The sequence below is a fragment of the Hippoglossus hippoglossus genome, chromosome 3 (genome assembly GCF_009819705.1).
Source record: "Hippoglossus hippoglossus isolate fHipHip1 chromosome 3, fHipHip1.pri, whole genome shotgun sequence".
Taxonomy (NCBI): Eukaryota; Metazoa; Chordata; class Actinopteri; order Pleuronectiformes; family Pleuronectidae; genus Hippoglossus; species Hippoglossus hippoglossus.
The window spans coordinates 2,709,403-2,735,655 of NC_047153.1; the positions used below are offsets into that span (position 1 = coordinate 2,709,403).

The 26,253-nt window shown below is 44.2% G+C and overlaps 1 protein-coding gene across 1 annotated transcript in view; it reads right to left on the reverse strand.

Moving 5' to 3' along the window:
* otog (otogelin) overlaps positions 1-26,253 on the reverse strand; it is a 48,795-nt gene that overhangs the window by 1,051 nt on the left and 21,491 nt on the right. Inside the window, exons 22-56 of the mRNA XM_034570193.1 lie at positions 26,245-26,253; positions 25,933-26,098; positions 21,921-22,028; positions 21,171-21,309; positions 19,791-19,925; positions 19,553-19,699; positions 18,684-18,803; positions 17,958-18,074; positions 17,392-17,548; positions 17,154-17,180; positions 16,519-16,731; positions 14,592-14,870; positions 14,118-14,235; positions 13,811-13,890; positions 10,871-13,611; positions 10,264-10,441; positions 9,998-10,149; positions 9,837-9,926; positions 9,556-9,736; positions 9,139-9,359; positions 8,632-8,770; positions 6,266-6,454; positions 5,844-6,053; positions 5,649-5,753; positions 5,372-5,476; positions 5,184-5,288; positions 4,644-4,742; positions 4,345-4,385; positions 3,975-4,050; positions 3,664-3,842; positions 3,448-3,552; positions 3,214-3,333; positions 2,805-2,850; positions 2,452-2,523; positions 4-83 (exon numbers count right to left, since the gene is read on the reverse strand). The exon at positions 26,245-26,253 is cut by the window's right edge and continues 35 nt beyond it. Coding sequence (XP_034426084.1) covers positions 4-83; positions 2,452-2,523; positions 2,805-2,850; positions 3,214-3,333; positions 3,448-3,552; positions 3,664-3,842; positions 3,975-4,050; positions 4,345-4,385; positions 4,644-4,742; positions 5,184-5,288; positions 5,372-5,476; positions 5,649-5,753; positions 5,844-6,053; positions 6,266-6,454; positions 8,632-8,770; positions 9,139-9,359; positions 9,556-9,736; positions 9,837-9,926; positions 9,998-10,149; positions 10,264-10,441; positions 10,871-13,611; positions 13,811-13,890; positions 14,118-14,235; positions 14,592-14,870; positions 16,519-16,731; positions 17,154-17,180; positions 17,392-17,548; positions 17,958-18,074; positions 18,684-18,803; positions 19,553-19,699; positions 19,791-19,925; positions 21,171-21,309; positions 21,921-22,028; positions 25,933-26,098; positions 26,245-26,253 — 7,049 coding nt within the window. The remainder of the gene's footprint in view (positions 1-3; positions 84-2,451; positions 2,524-2,804; positions 2,851-3,213; positions 3,334-3,447; positions 3,553-3,663; positions 3,843-3,974; positions 4,051-4,344; positions 4,386-4,643; positions 4,743-5,183; positions 5,289-5,371; positions 5,477-5,648; positions 5,754-5,843; positions 6,054-6,265; positions 6,455-8,631; positions 8,771-9,138; positions 9,360-9,555; positions 9,737-9,836; positions 9,927-9,997; positions 10,150-10,263; positions 10,442-10,870; positions 13,612-13,810; positions 13,891-14,117; positions 14,236-14,591; positions 14,871-16,518; positions 16,732-17,153; positions 17,181-17,391; positions 17,549-17,957; positions 18,075-18,683; positions 18,804-19,552; positions 19,700-19,790; positions 19,926-21,170; positions 21,310-21,920; positions 22,029-25,932; positions 26,099-26,244) is intronic.

Sequence of the window (26,253 nt, forward strand, 5' to 3'; positions counted from 1 at the left end):
TACCGGCCTGTTACTGCGACAGTCGTTCTTCCTGATCGTCATCCTCACCGTCACCCGCTGACATGACTTTCCATCTTCTTTGCCTGTTCGCACCAAAAATCAGTCCGAACGAAGTGAGCATGAAAAAATCAAGAAAACACACGTGATCTGACAAATGTAGCGACACAGCAAACAGCGGGAAAGAGAAGAAGCCTGAAGTGCTGAGGCCGTCGATCATGCACAAGCTGAGAAGCTGCTTTAATGGATGGACGACGAGTTGGATGACGGAGAAAGTTTGAAAGTTAAAAATAAAAGCAACTCGGGAGGAAACTTGTCAGAGAAAAGAAAAATGAAATGTTGAGCAGCGTCATGCTTTTATCTCGCACAGTGAACTTCTTCAGACGAGTTGAAACCAGAGGGTGTGAACGTGCTCCATCGACATTTGAGACATTTTCACACCAACACATATCAACGCAGCGGCCATGTTGTTAAAGAGGAGGCTGTGAATCTGTCTGTCGGCTTCATCCTCAATCAGATTCAATGTGACGTCTGACTGTCGCAGTTTGGTTTGTTAGAAAGACCCAAATGTGGATTTTCAAACTTTTACATACTTTAAATTGGAAGAAATATCACCAGTAATATTTCTGATGTAATATTTGTTTCTAAGCTGTTCTATGTAAATTCAGAATGTAGCATTGTGTATAATAACTCTTTATTCCCTGTTTCCTGGTTTCATCTGAAAACAGCACAAAACACATTTTAAATTATGATATTTTCTACAATCTGAAGTGATCAGCCTCTCTCTTCAATATGGCGGCAGCAGAGACGGTTCACACCATCAGGGGATGTGAGGTCTGTGTGTACATATCTAAAGTATTTCTGGCATTTTGCAAAAACACAACAGATAAAATAACAACAGAGTACAAAGCTGCTATGTGCGGCACATCAGCTGTTTCCTGTTCTTCCTCTGACCGTTTTAAACACGTCTGTTTAACAGAGATCTGTGAGTAAGTGAGTCACATATATCAGTTATATAAGTCAAATAAGTAAATATATATGTGTCATAATTAATATTTATTCTTAGATTAAATCAAATTCATTTGTGTTAATCAATGTTAATGGAAAATAGAAGCTAAAGTTTTTACATAAAGAGTTAATGAAATGATTCAGTGTATAATAATATAACTATCATCTATTGTTAATATTGAAATAATTCAACCACGTGTAGAATTTTCTTATTTTTCTTCAATGTAAACATGATGCAACGTCCTGGACTTGTTAAAAAGAGGAAACTGCAGATGTAAGAATATATTTAAAATGGGAATAAATTCAACATTAGAATCCTTTTGGTTACATTATGGAAATTGGTTAGTTACATGTACAAGTTACACGGCTCTAAAAACTACATTACCCATCAGCCCCTGATGCTGATTATCGCTCACAGAGTTCTCTGGTGGTGGAACGAAACTCAAACACTGAAGAACTAACTTCAAATGTTTAAATGTGTAAAACATGAGTATTTTAAATATGGTTAAGTTCCAGTTCATTTACATGACAGCGTTTACAAGTAGAGCTGAAACAATGAACCAATAATCTATTATATAATTGTAATTAACAAAAAGAACACTAAAAAGTCTCACACACGTTAAATGTTATTTGGCAGAACGTCGATACTGCAGCTCCACTCCGGTGACACAAGATGGCAGCGTTCGTATCTGAGATGTTTTGGCTTCACTTTCGTACAGCGGGAGGAAGTGGAAACACGTCATCCATCTTTATTTACTGTCTATGTTTTAAATAAGTGTTCAGTTTCACACTGATGGGGCTGTGTGCCTCACATAGTAGCTTCAGTTTTCCACAAAGCTCCCCCTGGTGGCGGTAGTGCAGAAGCATGCAGATGTTCCACAGCTGCTACATATTCGGAGAGCAGACCCACACACACCCCCCTCCACCACCCTCCCACCTCAGCATCTACTGACACATGCAGACGTCTAAGCCCGACTACTGGGCCACTACCAACAGCACATTGTTGTCAATCAACAATGCACTGCCCAGACAGTGCTAATGGGGACAGAGTTTGACTGTCGTGTACATGTATGTGATCCACTGGGAAGGGGCGGGGTTTCCTTTCTGTCCTCTCAAGTGTGACGTCATTTCTTTGGCCGCCGTGACGGAGGCCCCGCCTCCTTTGAGGGCATCATTTAGTGATGTCACTACATCGTCTTTTTAAGATAAACACTCGTACGACACAAAAAGTCATCCTGTGAGTGAAATGGGTTTTTGAAGCGAGGAGAATGAATCATACGACAAAACCTGATTTTAATTTGACCTGAAATGAGGCAACAGCTGAGAGGACTGTTCTGGAGGAGGGTTGCAGTCCCACTGGGGGGGATTCATCCTTGTTATTATCTTTGGAGGGAGTACATTGTTGAATTTCAACAATGGCACGGATTGGCCTTGTTGTTGTGGTACCTCGTTCACAGTTTGTGTTAACTGTGGGAGTCAGGGGGCTAACGGGGAAAGGGAACAGAGGGAGTCCAGTACCTGGTGGGATTGGTACATGTTGGTAAGCTGCAGCACACAAACCACAAACCCACTTGTATGTCATCAGATGCCTTTCAGTGAGAGCTGCTTCACTCGTGTGGCACTTTGAAAAAGGTGCTTCTCTGATCTGAATACAGGTTTTGGACTGAAACGGACAAACTGAAGGGCAAACATGTCGGAAACATGTTGAGCGGCAGGTGAGGGCGCTCTTCAGTGTCAGCTGCAGCTACAGCTCTACACTAAACTACAACACTGCCGCTACGCTCACGTCAGATACTCACATGTTCTGCAGCATCCGTCCATGTAACTTACGACTGTTCCACCGATCTGGGATCAGACATAAGGGAAAACTATGTTAAAAAGTCCCTGATGGAAAATATCATCTATTCTAAGGATTAGAAAAATCTATAAATCAATTCACTTTTTTCAGCAGTTACGATGTTTGTATATCATCTATATCAAGTTTCAGCAAAACAATTACGAAACAGGAACAAACACCAAACATTGAAAAATGTAATTTGATGTTTATTAGTTTGAAAACTAAGAAAATATTGATTTAAAAGTCCTGAGTCATGTTTAAGACTCAACTCAATAAAATGTGAGACTCTGGTCAGGAGGAAAGCATGAGTGTGTGTGTGTGTGTGTGTGTGTGTGTGTGTGTGTGTGTGTGTGTGTGTGTGTGTGTCTGACCTTCATGCACTCGGTCTCGTTGAAGGGGGGGCAGCTGAAGGAGTAGGAGATGAGTGTGGGTCCGGACAAAGTGTCTGTGCAGTCGAACTTCACACAGTTCCACACCCAGGATTTCCCCGGCTGAAAACACACACATCATCGATAACAAGTTTCTGAAAACTTGACATCAAATATATAATCACCTTTAGTAACTACAAAATAAAGTTTTAAACTCCTTTAAAAAGGACTTCCTACCTTATAGAGCGCCACCGTCCCGTTCTCATGTTCATAGAGGCAAGAAATGTTCTTACAAGCACCACAACATGTCGACTGGTCTTTGGGAGGGACGTAGATCTGATTCTGAAACACAAGCAAACATTTCAGATGAGTCCTCTGAGTGAAATAACAGAACCAGAAGAGGCTTGAGGGTCTCTGCAGAGGGGGGGGGGGGGGGGGGGGGGGGGGTCTCACCGGCTGGCAGTGGGTGGAGCAGTTGATGCTGGAGGTGCGGAGCAGGTGGAAGCCGCTCGCCGGGTCGAGGCTGCGGCTGCACTGCCGGCTGTGACACAGGCCGTCGTCCCCGTGCTCCACCAGAGTCTGGCCCGGCCGCAGCACCCCCCGCTCGCCAAACACACACACCGCCTCGCGCACTAACCACACACAGAGGTAGAGGTCAGAGGTCACGGTGGACAGAGCGGCAGTAGATGCACGTTCTAATGGAAACTGGCAGAAATAACCTTTTTGTTGCTCATGTTGTTTCTAAATCTTGAATCATTTCTCACCACACTTGTATCTTTTGCAGGAGCACTGGTTCTGTGGGTCGGACAGGAAGGCCCGGTCCAGCTGAGCGGCCTCTCCCTGCAGAGCACGAGGACAAAGAGCTTAGAACACAACATTCAAGACTTTACACAACTTATATAATTCACTGGTACATTTATTCATTCAGGTTTTATGTTGTGGTTTCTTCAAAATGTCAACTTTTCTGAAACTAAGAAAAGAAGCTTGTGACAGATATTCTTTATTCAGGTTCAAACATGAAAATCAACAAAAAGGCAGAATACACATGTTAAACTCAGAGTTCTATACATGTGTAGATACACTCTGTAAAATATGTGCGAAGAGACAAACTGAATTATAAAAGTCAGGACGTACCAGGCCACATTTTGGGGAAGCGATTTTCTCACAGGAACATTCTGGAAGCAGAAAACAAACAGGATAGACATCTCTACACTTCAGCTTCATGTTTCAGATGTTTAGTCGACAAACAACAAAAGTTTCTGCATCATCATGAACTAAATCTGTGACCTGATATAAACCTGATTTCAGTCTTTTCTATGAAAAAAAGGACCCGACTCTGATGCTGATTTAAAAACCAAGCTAAGGTGAACAAGCTACGAGTTGCAGACGGAGGTTTGGGACCTGAATGCATCATGAACTGTCACGTGACGTACCACATGTTTGGTTTGGGCAGCAGCGACTCGGACCGGACGTCGACAACACCGACATCCCAACAGCACAACTGAGCTGAGGACACCTGTAGGGCTCACACACTGCACACACACACACACACACACACACACACACACACACACACACACACACACACACACACACACACACACACACACACACACGATTAACGTGTCAAAACTTCTGCATAAAACTGTATCTGAGAAAAACAAGAAATTACAGAGACACAGACAAAATGTTTATATTTTCCTTTTAAAATGGAGAAGAAGAAAGAAGCATGAAAAGAACATACTTGTACAAGAATCACAACTTTGTGCAAGTACTGCACTTAAAGTAAATATACATGGCACCACTGAATCCTATATATTACCATGAGGGAGAAATAATAATGACATGGGAGGAAGAGGAGAGGGGAGGTTACTATTGTGTTAATGTTAGAAGGTGTGTGTGTGTGTGTGTGTGTGTGTGTGTGTGTGTGTGTGTGTGTGTGTGCGTGTGTGTGTGTGTGTGCGTGCTCTGACCACACTGGTAGGCGGGGCAGCAGTGGTCGGTGACGTTCCCGTCGACCGTCAGCACCTCCCCGTCCCAACAGAGAGGAGGCGTCTCCGGACAGGAGGAGGAACACACTGCAGGAAACACACACTTTGAATGAACCTGCTGACGACTGGACGTAAACACAGGAGCTGATGTGACGTGTGTGTGAACTGACTGCAGATGTGGGCCAGACAGCAGCTGCCGTCGGCTCTGGTGGCGATCAGAGTCTGGTCCTCTCTGCAGGTGGGAACGTCCGACTCACAGAGATCAGGGTCACACTCTGCAACACACAGAAACTAATTCATCCACCAGATCCACGTGTTGGGAAACACTCTTCTTCACCTTCTCACTGAGAGTTAAATGAGGAGATCGACACCAATGAGAAGCTGCAACTAACTCTGAACTAAGTCTAAACTATAAACAGAATGAAAACACTCAAAATAAAAACTCACCACAGACGTAATGCGGACAGCAGGAGTCCTGCCTGTAGTACGAAACCAGCTTCTCCCCGTACTTACACTCAGGAGGGACCAGGTCACACAGGCTCTGGTTACAAACTGCAGAGCCACAAATCACATCTTCAACATTGGATTTTCTAATTCTACACCAACTTCTTCAGTTTGAACATTTCAAACTTGCCGCCTCACCGCAGACTCTCTGTGGGCAGCAGCTGGTGTCGTCGGCCAGGCCGATGATCACCTCCCCTGCTCTGCGGCACACGGGCGCCGCCACGTTGGAGCAGTCGTACTCTACGGGGACGATGGAGTCGTTGTCGCAGCGGTACATGCAGCAGGCGTCCTTCGAGGCCTTCCACACCTCGCCGTGAGCACGGGGAGTGCCGGAGCTGTCGGTGCAGGCTGAGGAAGCACAAATGACGCCATGATTTCTAGTTCACTGGTCATGAGACGACAACACTGAAGCAGACTGCAGGAACAAAGGTTATTATACAGGTCTCGTACATTTAAAACTGACTCAAATCAAGACTGAAGATAATTCATTCATTTTCAGATTTTCTTCACAACCTTGTGTCGTCATAATCTAACTTTGTGACGTCCGGTTTGAGACTTACCGCATTTCTCGGGTGAGATGCAGAGGGCGGAGTAGGGCCGGTGGAGCAGCGTCCCCTCAGGACACACGCAGCCCTCGGTCAGGCCTGAACACTGGTCGGGGTCGGAGTCGAAGTCGTGGTTGGGGCAGGACTGAGACGTGCACGCCGGCAGACAGGCCTGATACCACAGAGTGTCGGGACATGCAAAGGCTGCGGAGGAGAGACACGCAAACATGTTGGTGCCGCATCACATCACAAGATCCAAGGTGGTGCTGCTAGGATGAATCAATCACGCTCCAGGTAAACAGGTCATAGGGTCGAGAACTTTGCTTCAATCTTTATTACATGACTTTGGCCTGATTGTGCGTGTTTTAAAATACTACTAAATACTTTAATAAACACGTGATTACGCAGGGATTTTTCACATGTTACAGTAGGAGAATGTTGGGACATGGTATTTGTGAACCACAGTTCGGGCCTACATGTGTAGTCAAAAGCCTAAATCCACATGTCCTTTGTTCTGGAGAAAACCAGAGCCTCCACGTCAGCCTGGGAGAACTCAGTCTCCCAGGCTGCCTCAACGTCACACAGAGGTGTGAAAACCGACCGGAGACACAAGGGTCAACCACTATTGGTCACTCTGGGCCCCATGACCTGTGAGGTCACCAAGCCAATATAAGGCCAGGTCTCCCTTTCTTCATTCTCTTTCTACGACACCCTCGAGAGGAGAAGGGTGTCCAGCATCTTTCTACAATCCCTCCGAGGGGAGAAGGCTGTCCAGCCTCTTTCCGATTCCTCTCTCCGAGAGGAGCTCAAAGATGCAGCTTCCAGCTCACCTCAACAAGGAAACCTCCTCCAATCCAAGCTCTACCAACCTTCAAGCAGCGACGCGATGTCCTGCCGGAGAACTTCAAACAGCAACTGAGCAACAGAACCACAAAGGCAGGAGCCACAAAACCAGCAAGACGACTTCACAGAACTTCGAACAGCACATCAACCTTTTTTCCCTTTCCACGGACTGGTAACACAACTGGGCTTAATAATTATAAGCAAAGACTGTTTATTCGATTCCTTGTGATGTTTATAAGTTTGATTTGTGTTGCTGTGATATTTTGGTTCCAAGTTATTTGAAAGTTAATGTTAGTTATGCTCTTCAGTCTTTCCCTGCATGCATCTAGTAACTTTCTCTAATTTGGCACCAACACACAGACACACGCATAACTCAGCACCAATCTCTCTGACCCCCGTTACAGGTCATACATATTCCATGTGTGTGTGTGTGTGTGTGGGGGGGGGGGGGGCGTTATCTTTAGAGTGGCCAGCCGCCATTTTAGAAGCACGCTGACTCATACAGACACACACACGTATACTCACATACATATCTTTATTTAGTGAGTACACCGTTAGTAATTCGTGTTTTTATACTTTATTGTATTCATAATAAATGTTTTTCTTTCACAAATGTTTTTTCGTTAATGTTGCATAAGTGAATTTTGCCAACCTCTACACTGTCAAGAACTCTATATCCTTTAACTTAGCTAACTATCTAGATGGTAATTTTGGTTATAGTTATTAATGTAATTGTTAATCAGAGTTTCAAATTTGTAGTTAGTACCTTTATGAGACTTAATCAATAAATTGGCTATCTTTTCCCTTCCTTTGAAGGGTGGTGCCCCAAGGTAACTTTAATCAATTAAAGTTATTATTTAATATTAATATTTTTAATATTAATATTCAATATTTTATTTTGATAACCAAATTTATTGAATGCCGAAAGGCACACCATTTTATGGTATCACGTTTAATGCATTATTGCACAACAAGAAGCACAAGTGTAAATAAAGACATTGATGACGGCTGAACTCTGTCACGTCGTCAGAGACGTCGTTAGGATTCGTGGCTTTGACTTGACTTTTATCCTGAATATCACAGTCACACACTTTCTTTTCAGCCACATATGTTTCTGGATTATTCCTCTAGAGTTGCACCACAGAACTCAAACTGGGTTGAACTTTCGGATTTTCATTTTGTAAATGAAAAACCATGGTGATACAGGAGGAGGTGAACCTGCGGTTTCTGCTGATCACGGCAGAAACAGTGATCACGGTGACATTTACGATGTTTGTGAGGCCTTTAATTCGTATCGTTCATTTCTGAGGACATGCTCGACCAGCGCAGGACAGGTGTCAGCAGCCGTGAGGTGCACACGTAGTTCAAAGCAAGTAGATCTGCGGCCTTGGAGCCAACATTTTGTTCAAACATTTAGTTTATTCTAGTTTAGAAATTAGAAAGAGTTTTAACAGGCTGCTCATTGTGGTCCAGTCGTTTTTCCTTCATTCACTCAAGAGCTCAAACAGCAGCTCTTCCGTTGTTTCACTGAAACTTACGACAGCGATCCGGACTCCTCCACTCGATGCAGATGTTAAATTTGTGACACGAGGCCACATATGCAGCCAGCGCCACACACTGGTTGTTGACGTACTCTGCATCTCGGACCCAGACCTCACAAAATGTGCTGGGCGGGACCTAAAAACCAAGAAAGAATACAAATGTTTTTTATCTAAACACATTGGTCATCATAATTGATCAAAGTAAAATCAATCATTTATTTTTGCTTGTAATTCGTCAAACACTTGTTTTACCAACGACAAGTCAGAGAGCGACGATGGCAGAAAATGGTTGAAATTAAATTACCATTTATTTATCGTATTTTATTATTTAATGATTGTTTTATATCATATTTAGGTAAAGAATTTGTTCTACTTTCACCCTGTAAGAATATAGAACCTGAGCTGCACCTTCACTGTGTTTCAAACAGAACCTGAGTTTAGTTTGTGATCAGGCTGAGAAACTATTGAGACCAGAAACCGGCCCGTAGATGGGTGAACACGTACGAAGGCGTGGCAGGAGGAGAAGTGGTGGTTCTGCAGCATGTCCATGCATACGGAGCAGTCGCTGGTCGAGCAGTTGAGCTCGCGGCGGCGGCTCTGGCTGATGTAGCTGGTGGTGTTGGGAACCTGCCAGCTGTCGATGAAAAGAGCCGGATCCTCGCTCACGCCCAAAATGGTGCCGTTGGCCAAAGTTAGGTCGTTGGTTGGGTCTCCGTCACAGAAACCTGAGGCGGGTGTCACACAAACACAACATTAAAATCTCTCATAAAGGATCTGACAATCACCGAATGTGACAAATGGCTGTTGTAGCTGTTGTAACTGAACAATCAGGGATTCTGCTGTGTACAACATGCAACCCAGACTGGTGTTTCAAAGAGAACTGAAGCAGTAGAATCTGTGCAGGAGCTCGATTTCTCTTACCACAGAGGCCCATGGTAGGAAGCTTGTTGCTGGAGCTGTCGATCACCATCATCCCGGTGCTGTGATACCACTGCAGCTTCAGACCGGCCGGGCTGCGGATCAGGTACATGTTTCCTGTGTCGTAGATCTCGAAGCCATACTTCTTGAAACGGGGTTTGGCGTATCGGGAATTTACGTAAAGCTGAAGGAGGAAAAGAGGTTTACCAGAGGTTTAACCTGCTCGTGTGACAAATAAGATACGAAAACAGTAAAAGTCAGGATAAGAAGGACGCGTCTCTTACCCTCCTCTGCAGCCGGTTGATGACGATGTGGTTGGACTTGTGTGTGATGTTTAATGCCACCAGACAGAGGTTGGTGAAATTCCAGAGGAGCTTGAGAAAAGAGAAGGAAATCAGTGACTTCTGTCTCCATCGCTTTAAGGGAACCAGGGAAGTCGACTTACCAGCGACTCAGAGTCTGCGGGACACTCCTGAACCAGGACGCTGACGGTCTCGTTGGGCAGCTGGGTCACGACGTATGAGGCAGCCTTGTAGATGGCAACGCTGTTCCCATCAAACGTGATCACATTCAAGTCCGGAAACATCGAGCAGCGACCTGGAACATCAAGAAAAGGTGATGATGGAAAACCCAAAGCAGGTAAAAGTTAATCTGCAACATCCATGAAATATCTGCTGGAAACACAGAGATGGAGAAGTTGGTTTTCCTCACATGGACAGTCCCACTGAGGGCAGCACTTGTCTCCATTGACCAGGATGGCGAAGCCGAGCAGGCCACAGTTCGGGGGTTCGGAGGTAAAGGGACAGCTCTGAGATTTGTTGAACAGGACGAGCTGGTTGTTGACGCAGATGTACTTTGTGCACTCGTCAACGATCTCTGCGTACGGAGGCTGGATGGAAACAAAATCAAAAACTGAAAACCAGTTTCTGGCAAAATCTGATTTTGAGTGTATTGCACCATCTGTATCTTCATATACGACAGATTTTTATCATATAGTCAAGTGTCCATTTGCTCAAGAAGGTTGTGGAACTATAGTTTATTTCCTCTTAAATAAACTGTGTTTTAAACGCTGGTGTATAATATTAATAAATGCATCTACTCTGTAAAATAGAGGAAGAAACTGGCTGCTGCTTTATAAAATAGCTTGATTAAGTTGCAGTTGGAGCTTTTATTATGAAATTTTGCTTTAAAAATGTTCCTTCGTTGATTTCTTTGCTTGTAAACAGGAACAAACACATATAGAAATTTCGGTAATCGTGGAACTTATATGTTAGAATTCTGTGCGACTGAAAAGTGAATGCGTAATAAGTGAACCCACGCTGCACATCCTCATTGGTGCAACAGCCTCAGCCGTTGAGCCCTCTGCCGTGTGTCTGGTCGTTGCAGGTGCAGGAGACGCTGTTGCACCTGGACTGGTCTGACCCACTTTGTCCGACTCAGTAGTTTGGACCCTGGTGGCTGTTAGGAGTGACGTCACAGCAGGAGAGGTTATCCCCGGCTGGTGGGTGGAGACGAGCTCGTCAGGTGGCGGCATCACTGGTTGGGATGTGGATGGTGATGCTTCAGTCTCTTTGGTTGTCTGAGTTTTCTCAGATGTGACTGGCTCTCTGCTGGTCGTCGTGGGGACGGCAGTAGATGCTGTGACGGCAGTAGATGCTGTGACCGTTAGATTAGGACCGGGCGCTCGGGGGGTGATGGTGGTCGGGCCGGGAACTGCTGCGGTCGTGTTGTCAAGCTTTGTTGTGCTCACTGTGGTGACAGACTCGGTAGATGTTGCGACGGTTGCAGACGGCACTGCTGACGTGGTTGTTGTGCCGGGGCTTGGTGCGACAGTCGGCGACCCGAGAGTGGTCGATCTGGTGGTCACTGTTGGGGGCCTTGTTGCTATGGTAACCCTTGCAGTGTGTGGCCTGACTGTTGACCGCTCGGTCACTGTGATCCTTGGGGTGACTCTTGTTGTCACAGGGACTCTGGGTGTCATCCTGAGGGTCGTCGTCCGTGATATGATCGAAGCAGTTGTGGCGGGTGAAGCTCTTGCGGTGGACACCAAACGGGTGGTGACTTTGTCTGAAAAAGTTGTCGTCCGTGGAGCTGCGGACGTAGTTGTGTGCAGCGGTGACCAAGATGGAGGCAGCCTGGTTGCTGCTGTTGTTGACACCTCCACTCTGCCTGTCACTGGATGTGTCGTCTCTGTTAATGGCTGGAAGACAACAGGTCTCGGCTTGGTGGTGACATCACCTGGTGGCACTGTTGTAGGGGCTGTTGTGAGGGGCGTCGCAGGTGCACCAGGTGCAGGTGATGGAGGTGTAAACAGTATCCTGGTTGTGGTAGTGGCGATTTCTTCAGTTGAGGTTGTAGTTTGGGCAGCGGAGGTTGTGACAGCCGCTGACGTCGCAATGGTGACCACCGGCTTCGTTGTCGTTACAGCAGGATGAGGTACTTCTGTAGTTTTGGTGGAAGTGACCACATGGACAACAGGTTCAGAAGTGAACTCTGGTGTAATTGTCACTGTCGGGCTGTAGACTGAGGTGGAGGAGGTCTCCTGATGGGTGGGATGCCATTGCTCGGAGGTCCGCAGGGTAGTTGCAGGATGAACGAAGCTCTCTGTCGTTGGTGCAGTCGTGGTTTCGGTATGAGACACCGGCAGTGCAGTTGGTTTTGTTGTGACATGAGGACCCGTGGACATGGTGGACGTTTCTGGAGCCTCTGACAGTCTTTGAAAAGTGATGTGAGCGGTTCTCTCTGTGGTCGGGACAGCAGCGGACCAGGAGGTTCTCTCAGTGTAGACTGTGGAGGGGGACGCAGGAGAAGCTGTCATGTCTGTAACCTCTGGAGATGAAGGTGCAGGTGTTGTAGCTGCAGGTTTTTCAGAAACTGTAGTCTCAGGTACATCCACTTTCGCTGTCGTTGTCCTCCAGGCTGCAGCAGCTGAGGTCGGAGCAGATGTTGCAGTTGTAGTCGCTGCTACATGGAGTTGGGTTGATGTTGGCGACTCAGGGGCTGATGTGGTGGAGGTTGTAATATCTGGAGGGGGGGTAAACTCAATCTTAGTTGTGGTAAGACTCTGTGTTGTTGTTCCTGGTATTCGGTGTTGTGTTGTTTTACTGGTAGTAAACGGTGCCACTGGCTTTCCCGATTCTGTGGTCTCTGCTGAAGTTGCCATGGGCAAAGACACAGTTTCTCTTTCGACAGGAGGAGACGTAGAGAGCGGTAATGTGGTTGTGAATGCTGTGCTTGGTGAACCAGGCGGGATCGGTGTGGTTGTTGTTGGAGGAAGTCTCTCCTCTGTTACCATCTTTGTGGTGGCGAATGTGGACGCTGTGGTGGCCACACTGGGAGCCATGGTTCTGCCTGTGACTGCAGACGTCTCTGAGATCGGAGCGGGACTGGAAGCTGTTACAGTTGGAGTAATCGCTGCTGAATGTGTTGTAGCCTCTGTGGTCTCTTTGGTTGAGTGTGTGACAACAGAGAGAGGGCTGCTGCTGGTGGTGCTGGTTGGCCCCACGATGGAGGTGGTGTCTGGCGCTGCAGGTGCAGTCGACTGCAGAGTCGTGGCAGTGGTGGTGACCAGTGGCTCAGGGGAGTCCGTGGCTTTGGTGGAGGAGGTGATCCAGAACAGAGCGGTGATGGCAAACGGAGCGATGCTCGTCCTGGAGGTGCTGAGGCTGGAGGGGTTGACGGTGGAGCTCAGCGCCTTGGGCGTCCATGTTGTTGTACCTGTCACAGTGGTGGGAGGGGCCTCGGTCTCTCTGACAGTCGACATCACAACCCCTGGCCTGACAGCAGGGGGTGCTGTTGGGGAAGACAGAGGTCCTGCTGTTCTGGAAAGTTCAGGAGTAGCGGTGACCGGTTGGGTTGGCTCGTCAGGGGCGGGTGGGGCCATAGTGGAGGTGATCTGTGCAGCAGGAGAAGCTGTGGTGATTTTAGTGGTTGGAGATTCATGTGGTGGAGCGGAGGACTGGGTGGTGACTGTGGTCTTCAGGGTGAAGGTGGAGGCAGCAGAGGTCAGCTGAGCAGCGGGTGGTGTTACAGGCTGCACAACAACAGGGGCTTTAATACCTGAAACAAAACAATACAGAAATGTGTTGTTAAGTGTTGAGGCTGTTGCAAAAAAGCTTTCAGACATGAACTCCAGAGAATGTCCACGTAATTCTGTCCGGACTTTCTCCGGAGTTTGCCTTTCACTCATGAAGGAGGAGCAGCAAGATATTCTGCATTAACATGCTAGTTTCTGTATGAATTCACAGAGGATACTCACAGTCTTCCACATAAACACAACGACGGGTGACCTCGTCCAGAACCATGTGGGGGGGGCAGACAGGAAGGCAGCCCTCCACTCTACAGACAGCAACACAGGGTTATATATAAAATGAAAAGTCAAACAAATCTCAAAGAGACTTTTCACAGTTTTGATTTATTCAGAGTTCTCTGACCAAAATGATGATGTTATTGAATCTTATTTATCTATATCTTTCTGTTTTTATATATCATTGTGTCAGGATATGGAGGTTTTGGGAGATTTTAAAGCAGTTGTTTTGTTGGAGTTAGGAGCTCAAAGGTCTCACTGTGGGATGGTGGCGCAGGCTTCGGCCGACGGGTCGCTGCAGGTCCTGAAGCAGGGGATGACGCAGGAGTCGTACCTCCACTGACACTGAGGACGAGGCGGAGATTCTGGGTTTGGGCCTGATGAAGAACCGACATTTTACATTTTCATTTCAAGATTCAGTATGAAAACATCATATTCTTCATCTAAGCTTGTTCATGTTCTCTGTTCAACTTGCATCACATCAATACTTTTTCAATAATTAATCAATACTCCACATTTCAAATCTTTTGCTTTTTGAGATTTTGTTATTTGCAAATGATGAAAAGCTAAACTGAAAGAGATCTGAGGGGATTAAGCTTTTAAAAAATTCTGGATTATAACTTGAGAAAACTCCTTGAGAAATGTTCCTGGATTGAACAACTGTTGTGTCTCAGTAACTTTTGGTGGAGTTATGATGCGTTCACTGCACATTGGTCATTTGAGCGCTGCCGACCTGTCAGTCTGAAGAGCGTGGCCTTGCGGTAAGTGTCGGCGTGTCTGTATTTCAGCAGGTGGAGGCGAAGCAGCGTGGTGTGCAGGAAGAAGCCGGGTTTGGCGTGGGACTCCAGCGAGTCGTAGCCGGGGACCCAGGTGTTCCTGTGGAGGACGAAGGTGGCCCCGTCCCAGAATGCCTCGCTCTCCTCCCACTTGGCCAGCCTCACCTGGCCGCTGGGGCTCGCGTACAGGAAGTAGTTCGGTCTGTGGGCCGCCTCAAAGGAAACCCGTGATGTGTCTGCGTAGACGATAATGAAATGATTCATCAGAACGCCATGAAGAAGGCGAGCGGACAAGAAAGAAGAAGTGTTATCTTCCTCATATTCACAGTCAAACAAACAGTTGTCTATTTACATATAAAGCCACATTATACCTCCTCTTCTTTTTGTTCCGTTTTGTTTCTCCACCAGCATCTGTCTCTTCAGCAGCCTGATGCTCCTCTACACAAAGTTTAACACACGGTGGAGGTCGATGGAAACAAGGTTGATGAAGCAGCAAAAAACTGAACCAAACCTCTGAAGCTGCAGGTTGTGAAAGTAAAACTGAAAAACGCTTTGACGACACTGTTGATTTATTTGAACTGCTCTGTATTAATGGTATTATTTTTAAATGCTGTGAATTGATATCAGGAACAAAGAAAGTAGGTGGAGCCTCACTGATTTATCGTTTGGTCTTTCACGGACATATCACCATCAGCATTTATGTTTGCTGGTATGAAAACTTTTATTTTAAAGAGTAAACAATATAGAAAAAATGTGCATTATTGTTTTACATAATAAAGTGTGTTTATTTTCTTAATTCATACTCGATTCATATCTGTATTGAAGATGTTTTACTTTATAGTATTGGTATCAGCATCTACTCCAATAGAAACTAATTATCACAGGAACAATGTCAGAAAAAGTCTCCTCCTCTTTCACACCAAAATTACCAGGTATATAAAAACGTTTTAACTTATGTATGATAGAATTGCTTTGCCTAAAAAAATGAGATTAACTCTTTCCCCACTGCCAGTAGAGGAGTTTGTCTTTCTGTCCTGTTCACGGTGCGTCCAGTGGAAAAGAGGCTTTTGTTGACTGAATTATACATTTATTTTTGGTCAATGAATTTGTCTGTGTCATCTTGTGCGAACCCTCAGAAAACAATGACATAATATGTGTGTGAAGGAAACAAGAATGTGTCTGGATTCCTCTTGAAAAGGATCCAGAGAGCAGCAGCAACATGCAGCAAACAGAGCAGCTTGTTTCAGGGCGTCTCGGCTTTCTGACCGGTCTGTAGCTCAGGTTGCAACATTAGCATTCGGCAGCCTGATCTCTCAACCCGTCAGCCACTGGAAGTCCATCTGTTCCATTGCGGTGTTTCCACTGAGGCGTTCAAATCATTCCAAACACTGTCGAACACAGAGGAAACAGTGGGAGAGGAGAATGCCGGGCGGCCGGTCGTCGTTTATCTCTGAAACTCTCAGATTAGCTGGAGGAGAAGACGCGGTGGAGTCAGAGGTGGAACCGCAGCGTAACGGGAAGAAAACTGAACAATGGACAGTAAGATGCAGTTAGAAGATGGAGGTCTACACCTGGAATGTGGTTCAGCGTCTTTAAACTCATTGTTTTGAGCTCGTCAACCGTTTTAAGTGACATCAGGCAGCTGTTTTTTCTGATAAACAGCTGACGGACACAGTTAGACACCAGCTGCTGAACACAGTCAAGCATTTAGCAGCTAATGACCTGGACATTGAGGTCGTTGTTTAGAAAACTTAAAGATTCTTCTTGTTGCACTTTGTTTTAGTTTGTATGAAGCGACTTTCAGACAAGAAAAGAACAAAACTAATCCAATCTTTTGCAAATGAAAAACACAGGAGAGGGCGGCTGTGGAGGAAATGGACTCACCGTGGGGTCGGGCTCTGCTGAGGCCCGGTGTCATCATGAACTGTGAGAGGCTGCTGGTGCTGCTGGTGGTGCTGGTGCTGCTGGTGCTGCTGGTGGTGCTGGTGGTGCTGAGGTTCCCCCACTGCAGGAACACAGAGCCGCCGGACCTGCTGGCTGCCAACAGCATCGTCCGATCCCTGAAGGGGACGAGCCTGAAGGGGCCTTTACCCAAAACTACAGACAGGACGCCATGTCAGTGTTTTTACAGTATAACAAACCAACCAATTAATGCTACTCAACTTTGATTTATATTTATTATACTTTTTTAACACTTAAAAAAAGTAAGGAATTGAATCCCATTTTCACAGCCATACAAACAGAGTATAAACTGTATCAGGGACATGAATTCATTTAGATTTTTGATCATGTTTTTAAACTTCCCAGCTTTATCTTATTATAATATTGTTAATAATAATTATTATTATATTGATATTTAATTATCTGGAGAAGAACAACTAACGGATGGAATAATGGGTCGATGGATTAGCCAATAAAAAAATAAGGTGAGAAGGTCTGTGGTCTGGAAAAAACCTCCCACACTGATAAATACTGTGAAAAATGACTGAGCTGTGGGTGAAATAAATAAATGTTCATACCTTTGTTGAAGAATTCACAATCATAAGCTGCAGAGAGAAAAGAATCAGTTAATAACAATAACGCAAATATTAAAAAGAGTTTTATAATTAAGACAAATCTGTTTATCTTATTTAAATTTAACATTTTAAAGGGCTCTATTAATGATGAATGATTAATAATGTTTCACAGGTTGTCAGGTTATGATTATCTCTGAAAAGATATAGAAATAATGAGTTCATTTCCTGCACTTTGACTTACGGCACAGTGACGGGGAGCGCCAGTCGACAGGGACGCCCTGGTGGCAGCAGCGTTGTGCGTACGCCGCCACGCTGGTGCAGAAACACTCGCAGTCACCTCCTCGGCTGCAGGCGCACGTGTCCGCCAGACAGTTCATGTAGAACCAGGTAACGTCCACCTGAAAAACACTAAACACGCTTCAGCAATTTATCAAGAACATAAATGATGACTTTAATTTAGATATGCACAAGCGACAAGGATTGATAGGAAGGAAGTCGAGGAAGAAAACGACTCTATTGAACGTCACACTCCAACTTAAATCTGTCAAATTATGTTTGATCTATTTATTCTATCAATCTGGAATATAATAAATCTAAAAGGTTATGGAGGAACAAACTAAAACACACATGTTAATCCAAGGGAATGTGTTAAACTGAAAAAAAAATATAAAATATATGAGATTGACAGTTTCACAACAAGAGTAGTTGAGCGTTGTCAGTCAGGAGGTGATGAGCAGTGAGGCGAGAGAGTTTCAGAGCAACGAGACAGAAGCAGCAGATCCAAACCTGCAGGAGCAGATTACTCACCACTGGGTGGCAGGCCTGGAAGACCTCGCCGAGCAGGACGGCACATTGACGCTTGGCAAAGGGTTCTCTGAGAGGACTGAGGGTGCAGGGGTGTCTGATGTCGGGACTGTTCACACACTGATCGCACACACACACACACACACACACACACAAATCACTTGTTTTTGTTTGTCAAGTGTAAAAAAACTTTATTTTACCAAAGGGGAAAACAAAACATGTTGACTCGTCCACATCGTCTTTGATTTTATCCGAACTCTTCTTCGTGGTTTGCAGTGAAAGTGACCGATTTCCTCCGGTAATCCTCCGGTATAATTTTGCCGTGATTTTTGAGTTTGGCTCTAATCTGTTCGTCAATTACTGAGGAACTCAACATCTGTTATTTTTCTCACATATTAAATATGAATGAATCCTTATTTTCAAGGTCAAATACCTTCTCAGTCCCAATTTAGTCACTTCAGGACTTTTATTCCAGGTTGATGGTTAATGGAGTTTTGAGTCTCAAATATTGATTAATTTGTTGTTTTTTGTCATATGTCCAAAGAGTGTATTTTACAAACAAAGCATCGGAGCAAAGTGAGGTGTTGATTTCTTCTATCGACTTTGTCTCCACGTTGCCCACAGATAAAGAAGATAATTTCATTTCCTTTTGCATCATGTTAAAACATCATGTGCTGGAAGGGGCTGAGAATGAGAACCTCGTCTGATGATGCTCCAGGTGATACTCACCTCCGCTGCCGTCCAGCTGTTCCCAAACTCCTGTGGCGTAGGAGAGTCGATGTTGTCGGGCGTCCGCATCTCGTTCACCGTCTTCAGGTCAAAGTTTCCACACAGTCCGCTGAGCTTCCCCTGAACACATCATCATCATCATCATCATCATCATCATCATCATCATCATCATCTCTCTTTAGTTCGATATTTTCATCATGTATTTTATCATCCTTTTTGTTTCAAAGTTTCCTGAATGTCTTTAAACAAACTCACTGCCTGTAGTTTATCTCCGATCGCCACGAACAACAAATCACTTCATTATTGGACTAAACAATCTTGTTCACTTACTTTGTTGTTTCCAAGATTTCAACCACATCACACGGTCTTCATTTGGAGAAGAGAAGAACTAGAGGTGCTCACCGTGTTTGAGCATCATGTGATGCGGTTGAAAGCTCTCAAAGAAGCGTGTAAGAGGATCTTGAGTGTGATGCATGAACTGTAAAGCTCAATTTAATTAGTTTTCTTTTTCAAATTCTTGATTTCCCTTTTTGGTTTCTTTCCAAATGCTTCATTTTTTTGGTTTGTCTAAGTGAATTGATGCCTTTTATATTTTATATTTTATAGTTAGTTCATTATCTTATTAAAACAAACAAATAAAACATTTAAGTCGAAACACATATAAAAGGCATTTATGTACAAAACTAACCCATCAGTAGAAAAAAGAAACATCCATCCATACATGTTGAAATGTGCTTTACAGATAAATTGGCTTGTCTTGACTATAACTGACCTTTTTTTACACTTTTTTTTTACACAAAAACAGAATCAGTGGTTTTCACACCCCTGCTCACTCTGGAGACTCGACAGTCACAGAGCCGGCGTCCTACCTGCCAGTGAGGTCCGACCTGGATGTGGACGGTTGTCTTACGGTCCCAGAGGATGGTGACGTCCTCCTCGGGGAAGTGAATCACGGTGAAGTATCCCGCCGGCCAGATGAGCATCCTCTGCTTCCTGTCAATCACACTGGATGGATTCTACATGAGAGAGAGAGGTTCCAGTTCACATGTTGCTCTCATGATGACGGGAAATCTGCCGCGGTAAAACAAATCTGGACTCTACTCTTACCGGCTTCCCAGTGTCGTCGTCGAACGCCACGAAGGATCGTCCGATGCTGATGAGCAGCGACTTCCTGCAGATGACGCCGCTGTCGAAACAGTCGACGTTCTCGGCCATGACGCTGAGCATCACATCGGCGCTGCTCTGTGGAGGAAACACACACAGAAAAGACACAGCAGAGTTGGTAAATCTATCAGTCACTTTAAGTCTGCGTTAATTAAGCTTTTTAAAAGTTTTTTTTTAAGTCATGTTGTAACTGCACTGCCCTACAATTCATCACATTTTGACGCTTGTAAAATAAAAATGACCAATTCGCGTTTATCCGTATGGAAACAAACAACAGACATTTTATTTAGCTATCAGCCAGATGGACTTCTCTCTTTCCTCTTTGTCTTCGGCTTCAGGTCAAATCAGAAATGTATAAAACTATAGTTTAACTAAAAACTATTTATCACAGCAAACACCTTATATATGCATTTAGGTGATTTAAAAACAGGGTAACAATAACGATGTAATATAATAGGGAGAAAATTGTTTTTTTTTAAATATCAGTAGTTTAGCCACTTATTATTGTGTTTAGGATTTTTTCACTTACTTAAAAAGACTAGAGCGCTGCAAAGTGGCACCTTTTCCTGTAAAGTATTTTTTTAACTTCAACATCTTAAAGAATTCTGATCTGTCAACTTCTTATTTACCAGAACAATCGGAACCTGGGTGAAAATCTGTCGCAGCTGTTTAAACGTGGGCATGTAAAAATGACTGGCGCAAAAACAATAAGAATCGGTCGCCACAACACAGTCCATGAAATATCCACTAAAAGTCATTTTTTTTAACCAATTAAAGGCTGAAACCTATTCTGGGTCTCTGCTAAGAGTCTGGCAACTTTACAAATATCTTGTTCAACGACACGTCTCACTCTCAAGTCTTGTGACGGTTGGGTTGTTGCAGGAAGACCGAGGTGGATACATGAGTGAGAGTCGGAAAGAGGAGTTTGAATTTCACTGAGAGAAACTATTATGGCTGAATAGCATTTAATTCCTCATCTCTACTTGTTTGAGCTGCAGTTTACGGACGAGGTGTTCCAACAAATTGAAGTGCAAACGAGGAGAGAGAGGCAACGAGCTGCTGGTGGCACAGAAAAACTATTTGAGTCCTATATCGGTGAAAAAATTTACTTTAAGTGGAGATTTCATGGATTGTCGCAGTTGCCCCATAAGATTATATTGTAGTCGCAGCCAACTGCAGAGATGAGCTACAGGACCGATTCCAAAAGTACCATTAATTTACATACTCACACATAAATATACGAGTTCAGGTTGGGAATAATCAAAGGGTTAAAATATACAAATCCACAATTATGTTTCTTTTACCATGAATTCATTTCAGTACCTTTACGAGATAGACTTTGCATGCGCCAACGTAGTCATACAGCAGGCCATCGAACGTCCTGTAGTGGCGATCTCCGTAAGCCGTGCACATGGACGGACACGGACGAAACACACACTGGAACGTCCCATGCTGGCAAACACTACAAAGACATGGAGTGATTCAGCATCAACTTGTTCCCACTTAGCAAGAGGACGTTTTTTTTTCCACGTCTAATGGCCTCCTTTTGTCCCAGGACTCGGCAGAAAAGCGTCCAGTGAATCGTCACAGTTCTGAATCACTGAGCTATTAGTCTGTCATCTACGTCTTCTTCTCTGGCTTGAAGAAGAAATGGGAGAATGACTGGGATCACTGGGAGAGTGTTTCCTTTCACCAGTGATGAACAGTGAAGCAGAGGGAATCAAACAGTCATAACAAGGGGTCGCTCTGTTTTCCAGCTCCTTTTTATGTTTTCCTGTGCTGTGATAACAGAGAATTATGAATATCAGGTGACCACTGCTGCGATCAGAATCTATCTTAGGACTCATCGCCTTTAGGCAACAATCTGACTTTGAAGAATTAGCACAGGAGGATGGAGATTTGTTTTTATTCTGACAGACATAGTTGGAAGATGAGGGAAAAACTAATTAGAGTTCTGAGTTAAAGATGAAGACCTGCAGCAAAAAGGAAGAAAAACACCAGACTGTTGTATCTCTAAAGAAAAACGTAAAATGTATAAAAACCTGATTTATTTCCACAAACACTTGAACGTACCACTGATGGCAGGGGGAGGAGACTCTGTCGCCCGGGTAATACTCCTTTCCCTTCCACAGACAGGGGCAGGCTGCAGGTTCGAAACACTCGTCTCCATGTTTCAGGAAGCTGGGAGCAGGAACACAGATGTAGTTCAGGATAAAATGGTTTCACAGCTTTGTGATTTGGAAAATTGAAGTTGGATGTTTTGGTCTGAGATCAACACGTGTGATTATGTATAAATATCCTTTCTGGGGTTAACAACAACTTCCAGCTGTTGGCTGATGACAGAGCCTCATAACTCAGTGCTCTCTAACGTGAAGATATGGACTCGTACGGATGTAATTATGTAAGAACTACGGTCAAATAACACAATCATTGTTTGTGTCCATCTCTTATATGAGGACCGTCCTTTGCCAACAGAACGACAGAGGTCGAGCGATGCCGGGAGCTGAGAGCGAGTTCCAGGGGTGGGCGCCTGCGGATCAAAAGCCGGAACACTCGTTCGCCACATGAGAAAACCAGACGATTAGGATTCTCAGAGATAGAGAGAGAAGCCGTCTTTGTGCGGATCCCTCCATTTGCTTTCCACTCCGCGAGACGAAGCCGATAAGCATCTTGTAATAACCAGGGTCGAGCTACATCCACTGGCGAGGGCTGCGGACAATGAGGTGACACACTGAATGGTCCCGCCACAAACTTCAGGCTCATCGGAGTAGAGTTGCACAGCAGATAAAACGGCGTTAACAGCTCCCTTTAACCTGCCGCCAAGCTGCCGTATCAATTACTCTGATCAAAGATTCTGAAATCACTCCCTTTCCCGATCCACTTGCACATTATGAATAAATCCTCGTAAACACGGCTCTCATTTTGAACTCAATCCTATCGGACGACGTATAGGTGTCGGGGGAAGATGTAGTTGCGTTGTGCGGTGACTGGGACGTATCCGGTATCAGGTTTTTCAGGACTCACTGGAGATCACAGGTTCAATCACATGAGATAATAAAAGTGGAGGGTGTCACATGACTGTTGACGGCGTTCAATGTTTCACGGATGTCGGACAGTGACGTAAACAAACTGTGAAATTTGATAAGTTGGTGTTAATTATAAAAACAAGTGGGAAACCCCAAAAAATTCTAATAGTTGAGTAAGTTGAGTGTAACTACAAATCTTAAGTTGTGTTTACTTATTTACTATTATTACTTATTTATATTATCAACTTTTTTAATTTCAATTAACTTTGAATAACTTTGTTGAACTGACTTAATTTTGTGAAGTTGTTCACAAGATAAAAATGAGTGAAATTAACTTAAGTTTAAATTAAACAAGTAACTCTGACTTAACCCGTACGGACCAGATCATGGACCCTTGAACAAACATCAGGGTGATAAGAACTATCAACAGAAACCATGTTTGAGAAAAATATTTAACATCTACTTAGATTTTATAGTTTGGTCCATGTCCCATCTGCTAACATGGGGAGGGGTTTATAACCTATACTGCAGCCAGCCACCAGGGGGCGATCGAGACGCTTTGGTTTCACTTTTGGGAGCTAACATTTCAACCATCTTTCTCTAATCAATGGTCTGTATTTGTTTGGAAGTTGCCCACAATCAGGCAGAGGACAGATTTTTTTTTGTCGTATGTTCACACTGTAACTAAAACCAAATCCCGATATGTTGCGTGTTTCTGTGCTGCACCTGAAACTTCAGGTTCATGCGAGTTCAGTCGGACTAATTGACACAGAACGAGGAATGAATGAATGAATGCTCAGCGTTTTGATCATAAACAAAGTGTTTCATTGTGAATGAAAACACGATGAGTTCTCCTGTCAGCACCTCAGCTTATTATTTCCCCTCCGAGGTTTAAAGGTCCAGTGTGGAAGATGTAGGGGGAAGTGAATATAAAATAATCCTAGTGATGTTTTCCCTTGTGTGTTTCATCTAAATTCTACAAATTGTGGTTTTCTTTACCCTAAAAAGAGACATTTATATTTAACTACATTATATTTACATATTTTATATTTACATCAGGAGCGGGTCCTCTCTACAGAGGCAGCCATGTTTTTTTACAGTAGCCCAGACTGGACAAACTAAACCTTTTGAGTTTCTATGACAACTGAAGCTACCACAGGTTCTGTTTCATGTTGGGAAGGGGAGGGTGAGGTGAGGGGTGTTCAGCTGCAACATGACACTTCACCACTAGATGTCACTAAATCTTACACACTGAACCTTTAAAGTCCGGCTGCAGAAGAATAAGTTGAGTCTGAGTTTGGATTTTTCTGATGTCACAATCGGCTGATCCGCAGTGAACCTTTAAGCCCCCCCCCCCCCACCACCCCGTCACTGCTCTTATTAGCGCTGCTGTCATCAGGGGGCGTCCGGGCTGAATGAAACCTCTGTGTCCATATTTACCACAAAATTACTTCACAAACTATCGTGTTTCAGGCCGTTATTAAACACACGCTGCACCGTGGATGTCGGAGTTTAGAGTTTGTGGTTCTCGTCACGGCAAAGGTTGTCGCGCTGTAAGTGGATTAAATGAGTCAGTGAGGTCGACGGAGGTGACGCAGGGTTGAGATGACAACGAGGCGTCGGCACCAGAATGACCTTTTCCTCTGTGTCAGCTTGTTTCATGATGTCAGACGGTAACTGCTGCTATTTATAGAGGTGTAGAGGGAACTTCAGTCTGAGGGGTTTACTTCAGTGTTGATTTATTTAAGGAGTTTCATATTCACCTTTACATATATAAACTTTACGTAATAGTTTTAATTCAATGAGAAATATAATATGTCTTTCAAATATTGACGATGCAGGAGACTTTAAAATACAATGGAGACTATATTCTTCTTGCAAACTTCCGATTAATATTGTAATAGATGTGTGGTATATTATTATAATTGTAAATACTATTCTTTTTAATTTTGTGTTCAGAAGATTGTTTTGAATTTCAATCATTTGTACTTTCTGTGTTGTTCTTTTCTTCTGCAGTTCGACGAAAGTGAAGGGTTAAGAATATCGGTCATGACCCACTGTGCTGAGTGTGCATTAGTGTCCAGGCCCTGAATCAGCCCGACAAAAGACCAGTGTTGTCTCTCCTGCTGCAGCGATACCATCAGTTCGCTATATAATCTGTGCAAAAGTGTCATAAACTAGGAAACGTTTAAACCGACCCCTGCCTGTTCATCTTCTAATCTCGATGACTCTTGGTTGATGTCACAGAATGAAACCACTTAACCCTCTTTTCAGGCCGAGCGCCAGAAGCGATTAGAGGGATCAGATGACCGTGATCTACTCTGTGATGTCCGTCCACCTCACCTGATGGTTTTAGGGACTTTTGTCCACCACAGATGATCCGGAGACGTAAAAATACGTTATGCAGCGATAAACATGTTACTTTTGATATTATAGATAAAGTGTGAGGTTCTTGTTCTTTCTTTAGAACTTGAAGCTTTTCTAACCAACCTGAACAATTTCAAACAAATGACTCAACTTGTGAAATCAGACTCGTTGGATGCAACTTCCAAACGTCTGCAGTTCATACAGGACAGTTTTGCAAGAAGACTTAAAATGACGGGACATCAAAGCAATAATGCAGATCATATGACGCTGAGGTATGACTTCTGCTGAGAACACGCTACCTGAGAACACGCTAAGGTTGTAGCACACATGATGAGAATGGAGCTCGTTCATTAGTGCATTGTCTGCACTATAGTATTATTTTGTTTTTTTAGAATGTGACGTGAGATGTATTATAGGTTTTTGCAAAAGATGAAATTGAAGAGGTAAATGTGTTTTGATTAATAAATAAAAAATATACCTGGTTTTAATTTTTAAATCTAAAAGCTGGTCGTGCACTGAAACTCGTTTTTTTGCGAGTGATTCAGATATTTGTCATCATGCAGTAAAAAATAAATAAATAAATAGTGAAAATAAAATATAATAGTGAGACTTCAGTTTGACTAAATCATTTTACTGTAATATTCTGTGGGCACTCGTGAACTTCCCAAAACGAGCTGTAGGACGTCACTCACCCGGGAGGACAGGAGCATCCGGCCACGCAGGGCTCGTGTGCGGAGCAGGTGAGGTTCAGCAGGTAGGACTCACAGGTACGCTCACAGGCCACGCCCCTTCCCGGCAGGAGGCCGCCCCCCCCCTCCGAGCAGTTCAGGTAGAGTTGACCAGCCGGACACAACCCGTCTGCAGGAAGTGAAGGAGGAGGAGGAGAAGTTAGCACAAGTTTTATGCACCTGTTGTTTCTTCTAAAAACACACAAATGCTCCATTCCAATTAAGAATTAAATATTATTAAGAATTACAAAAGGTTGTTTTAAATGAGTAACTTACCACTGTCTG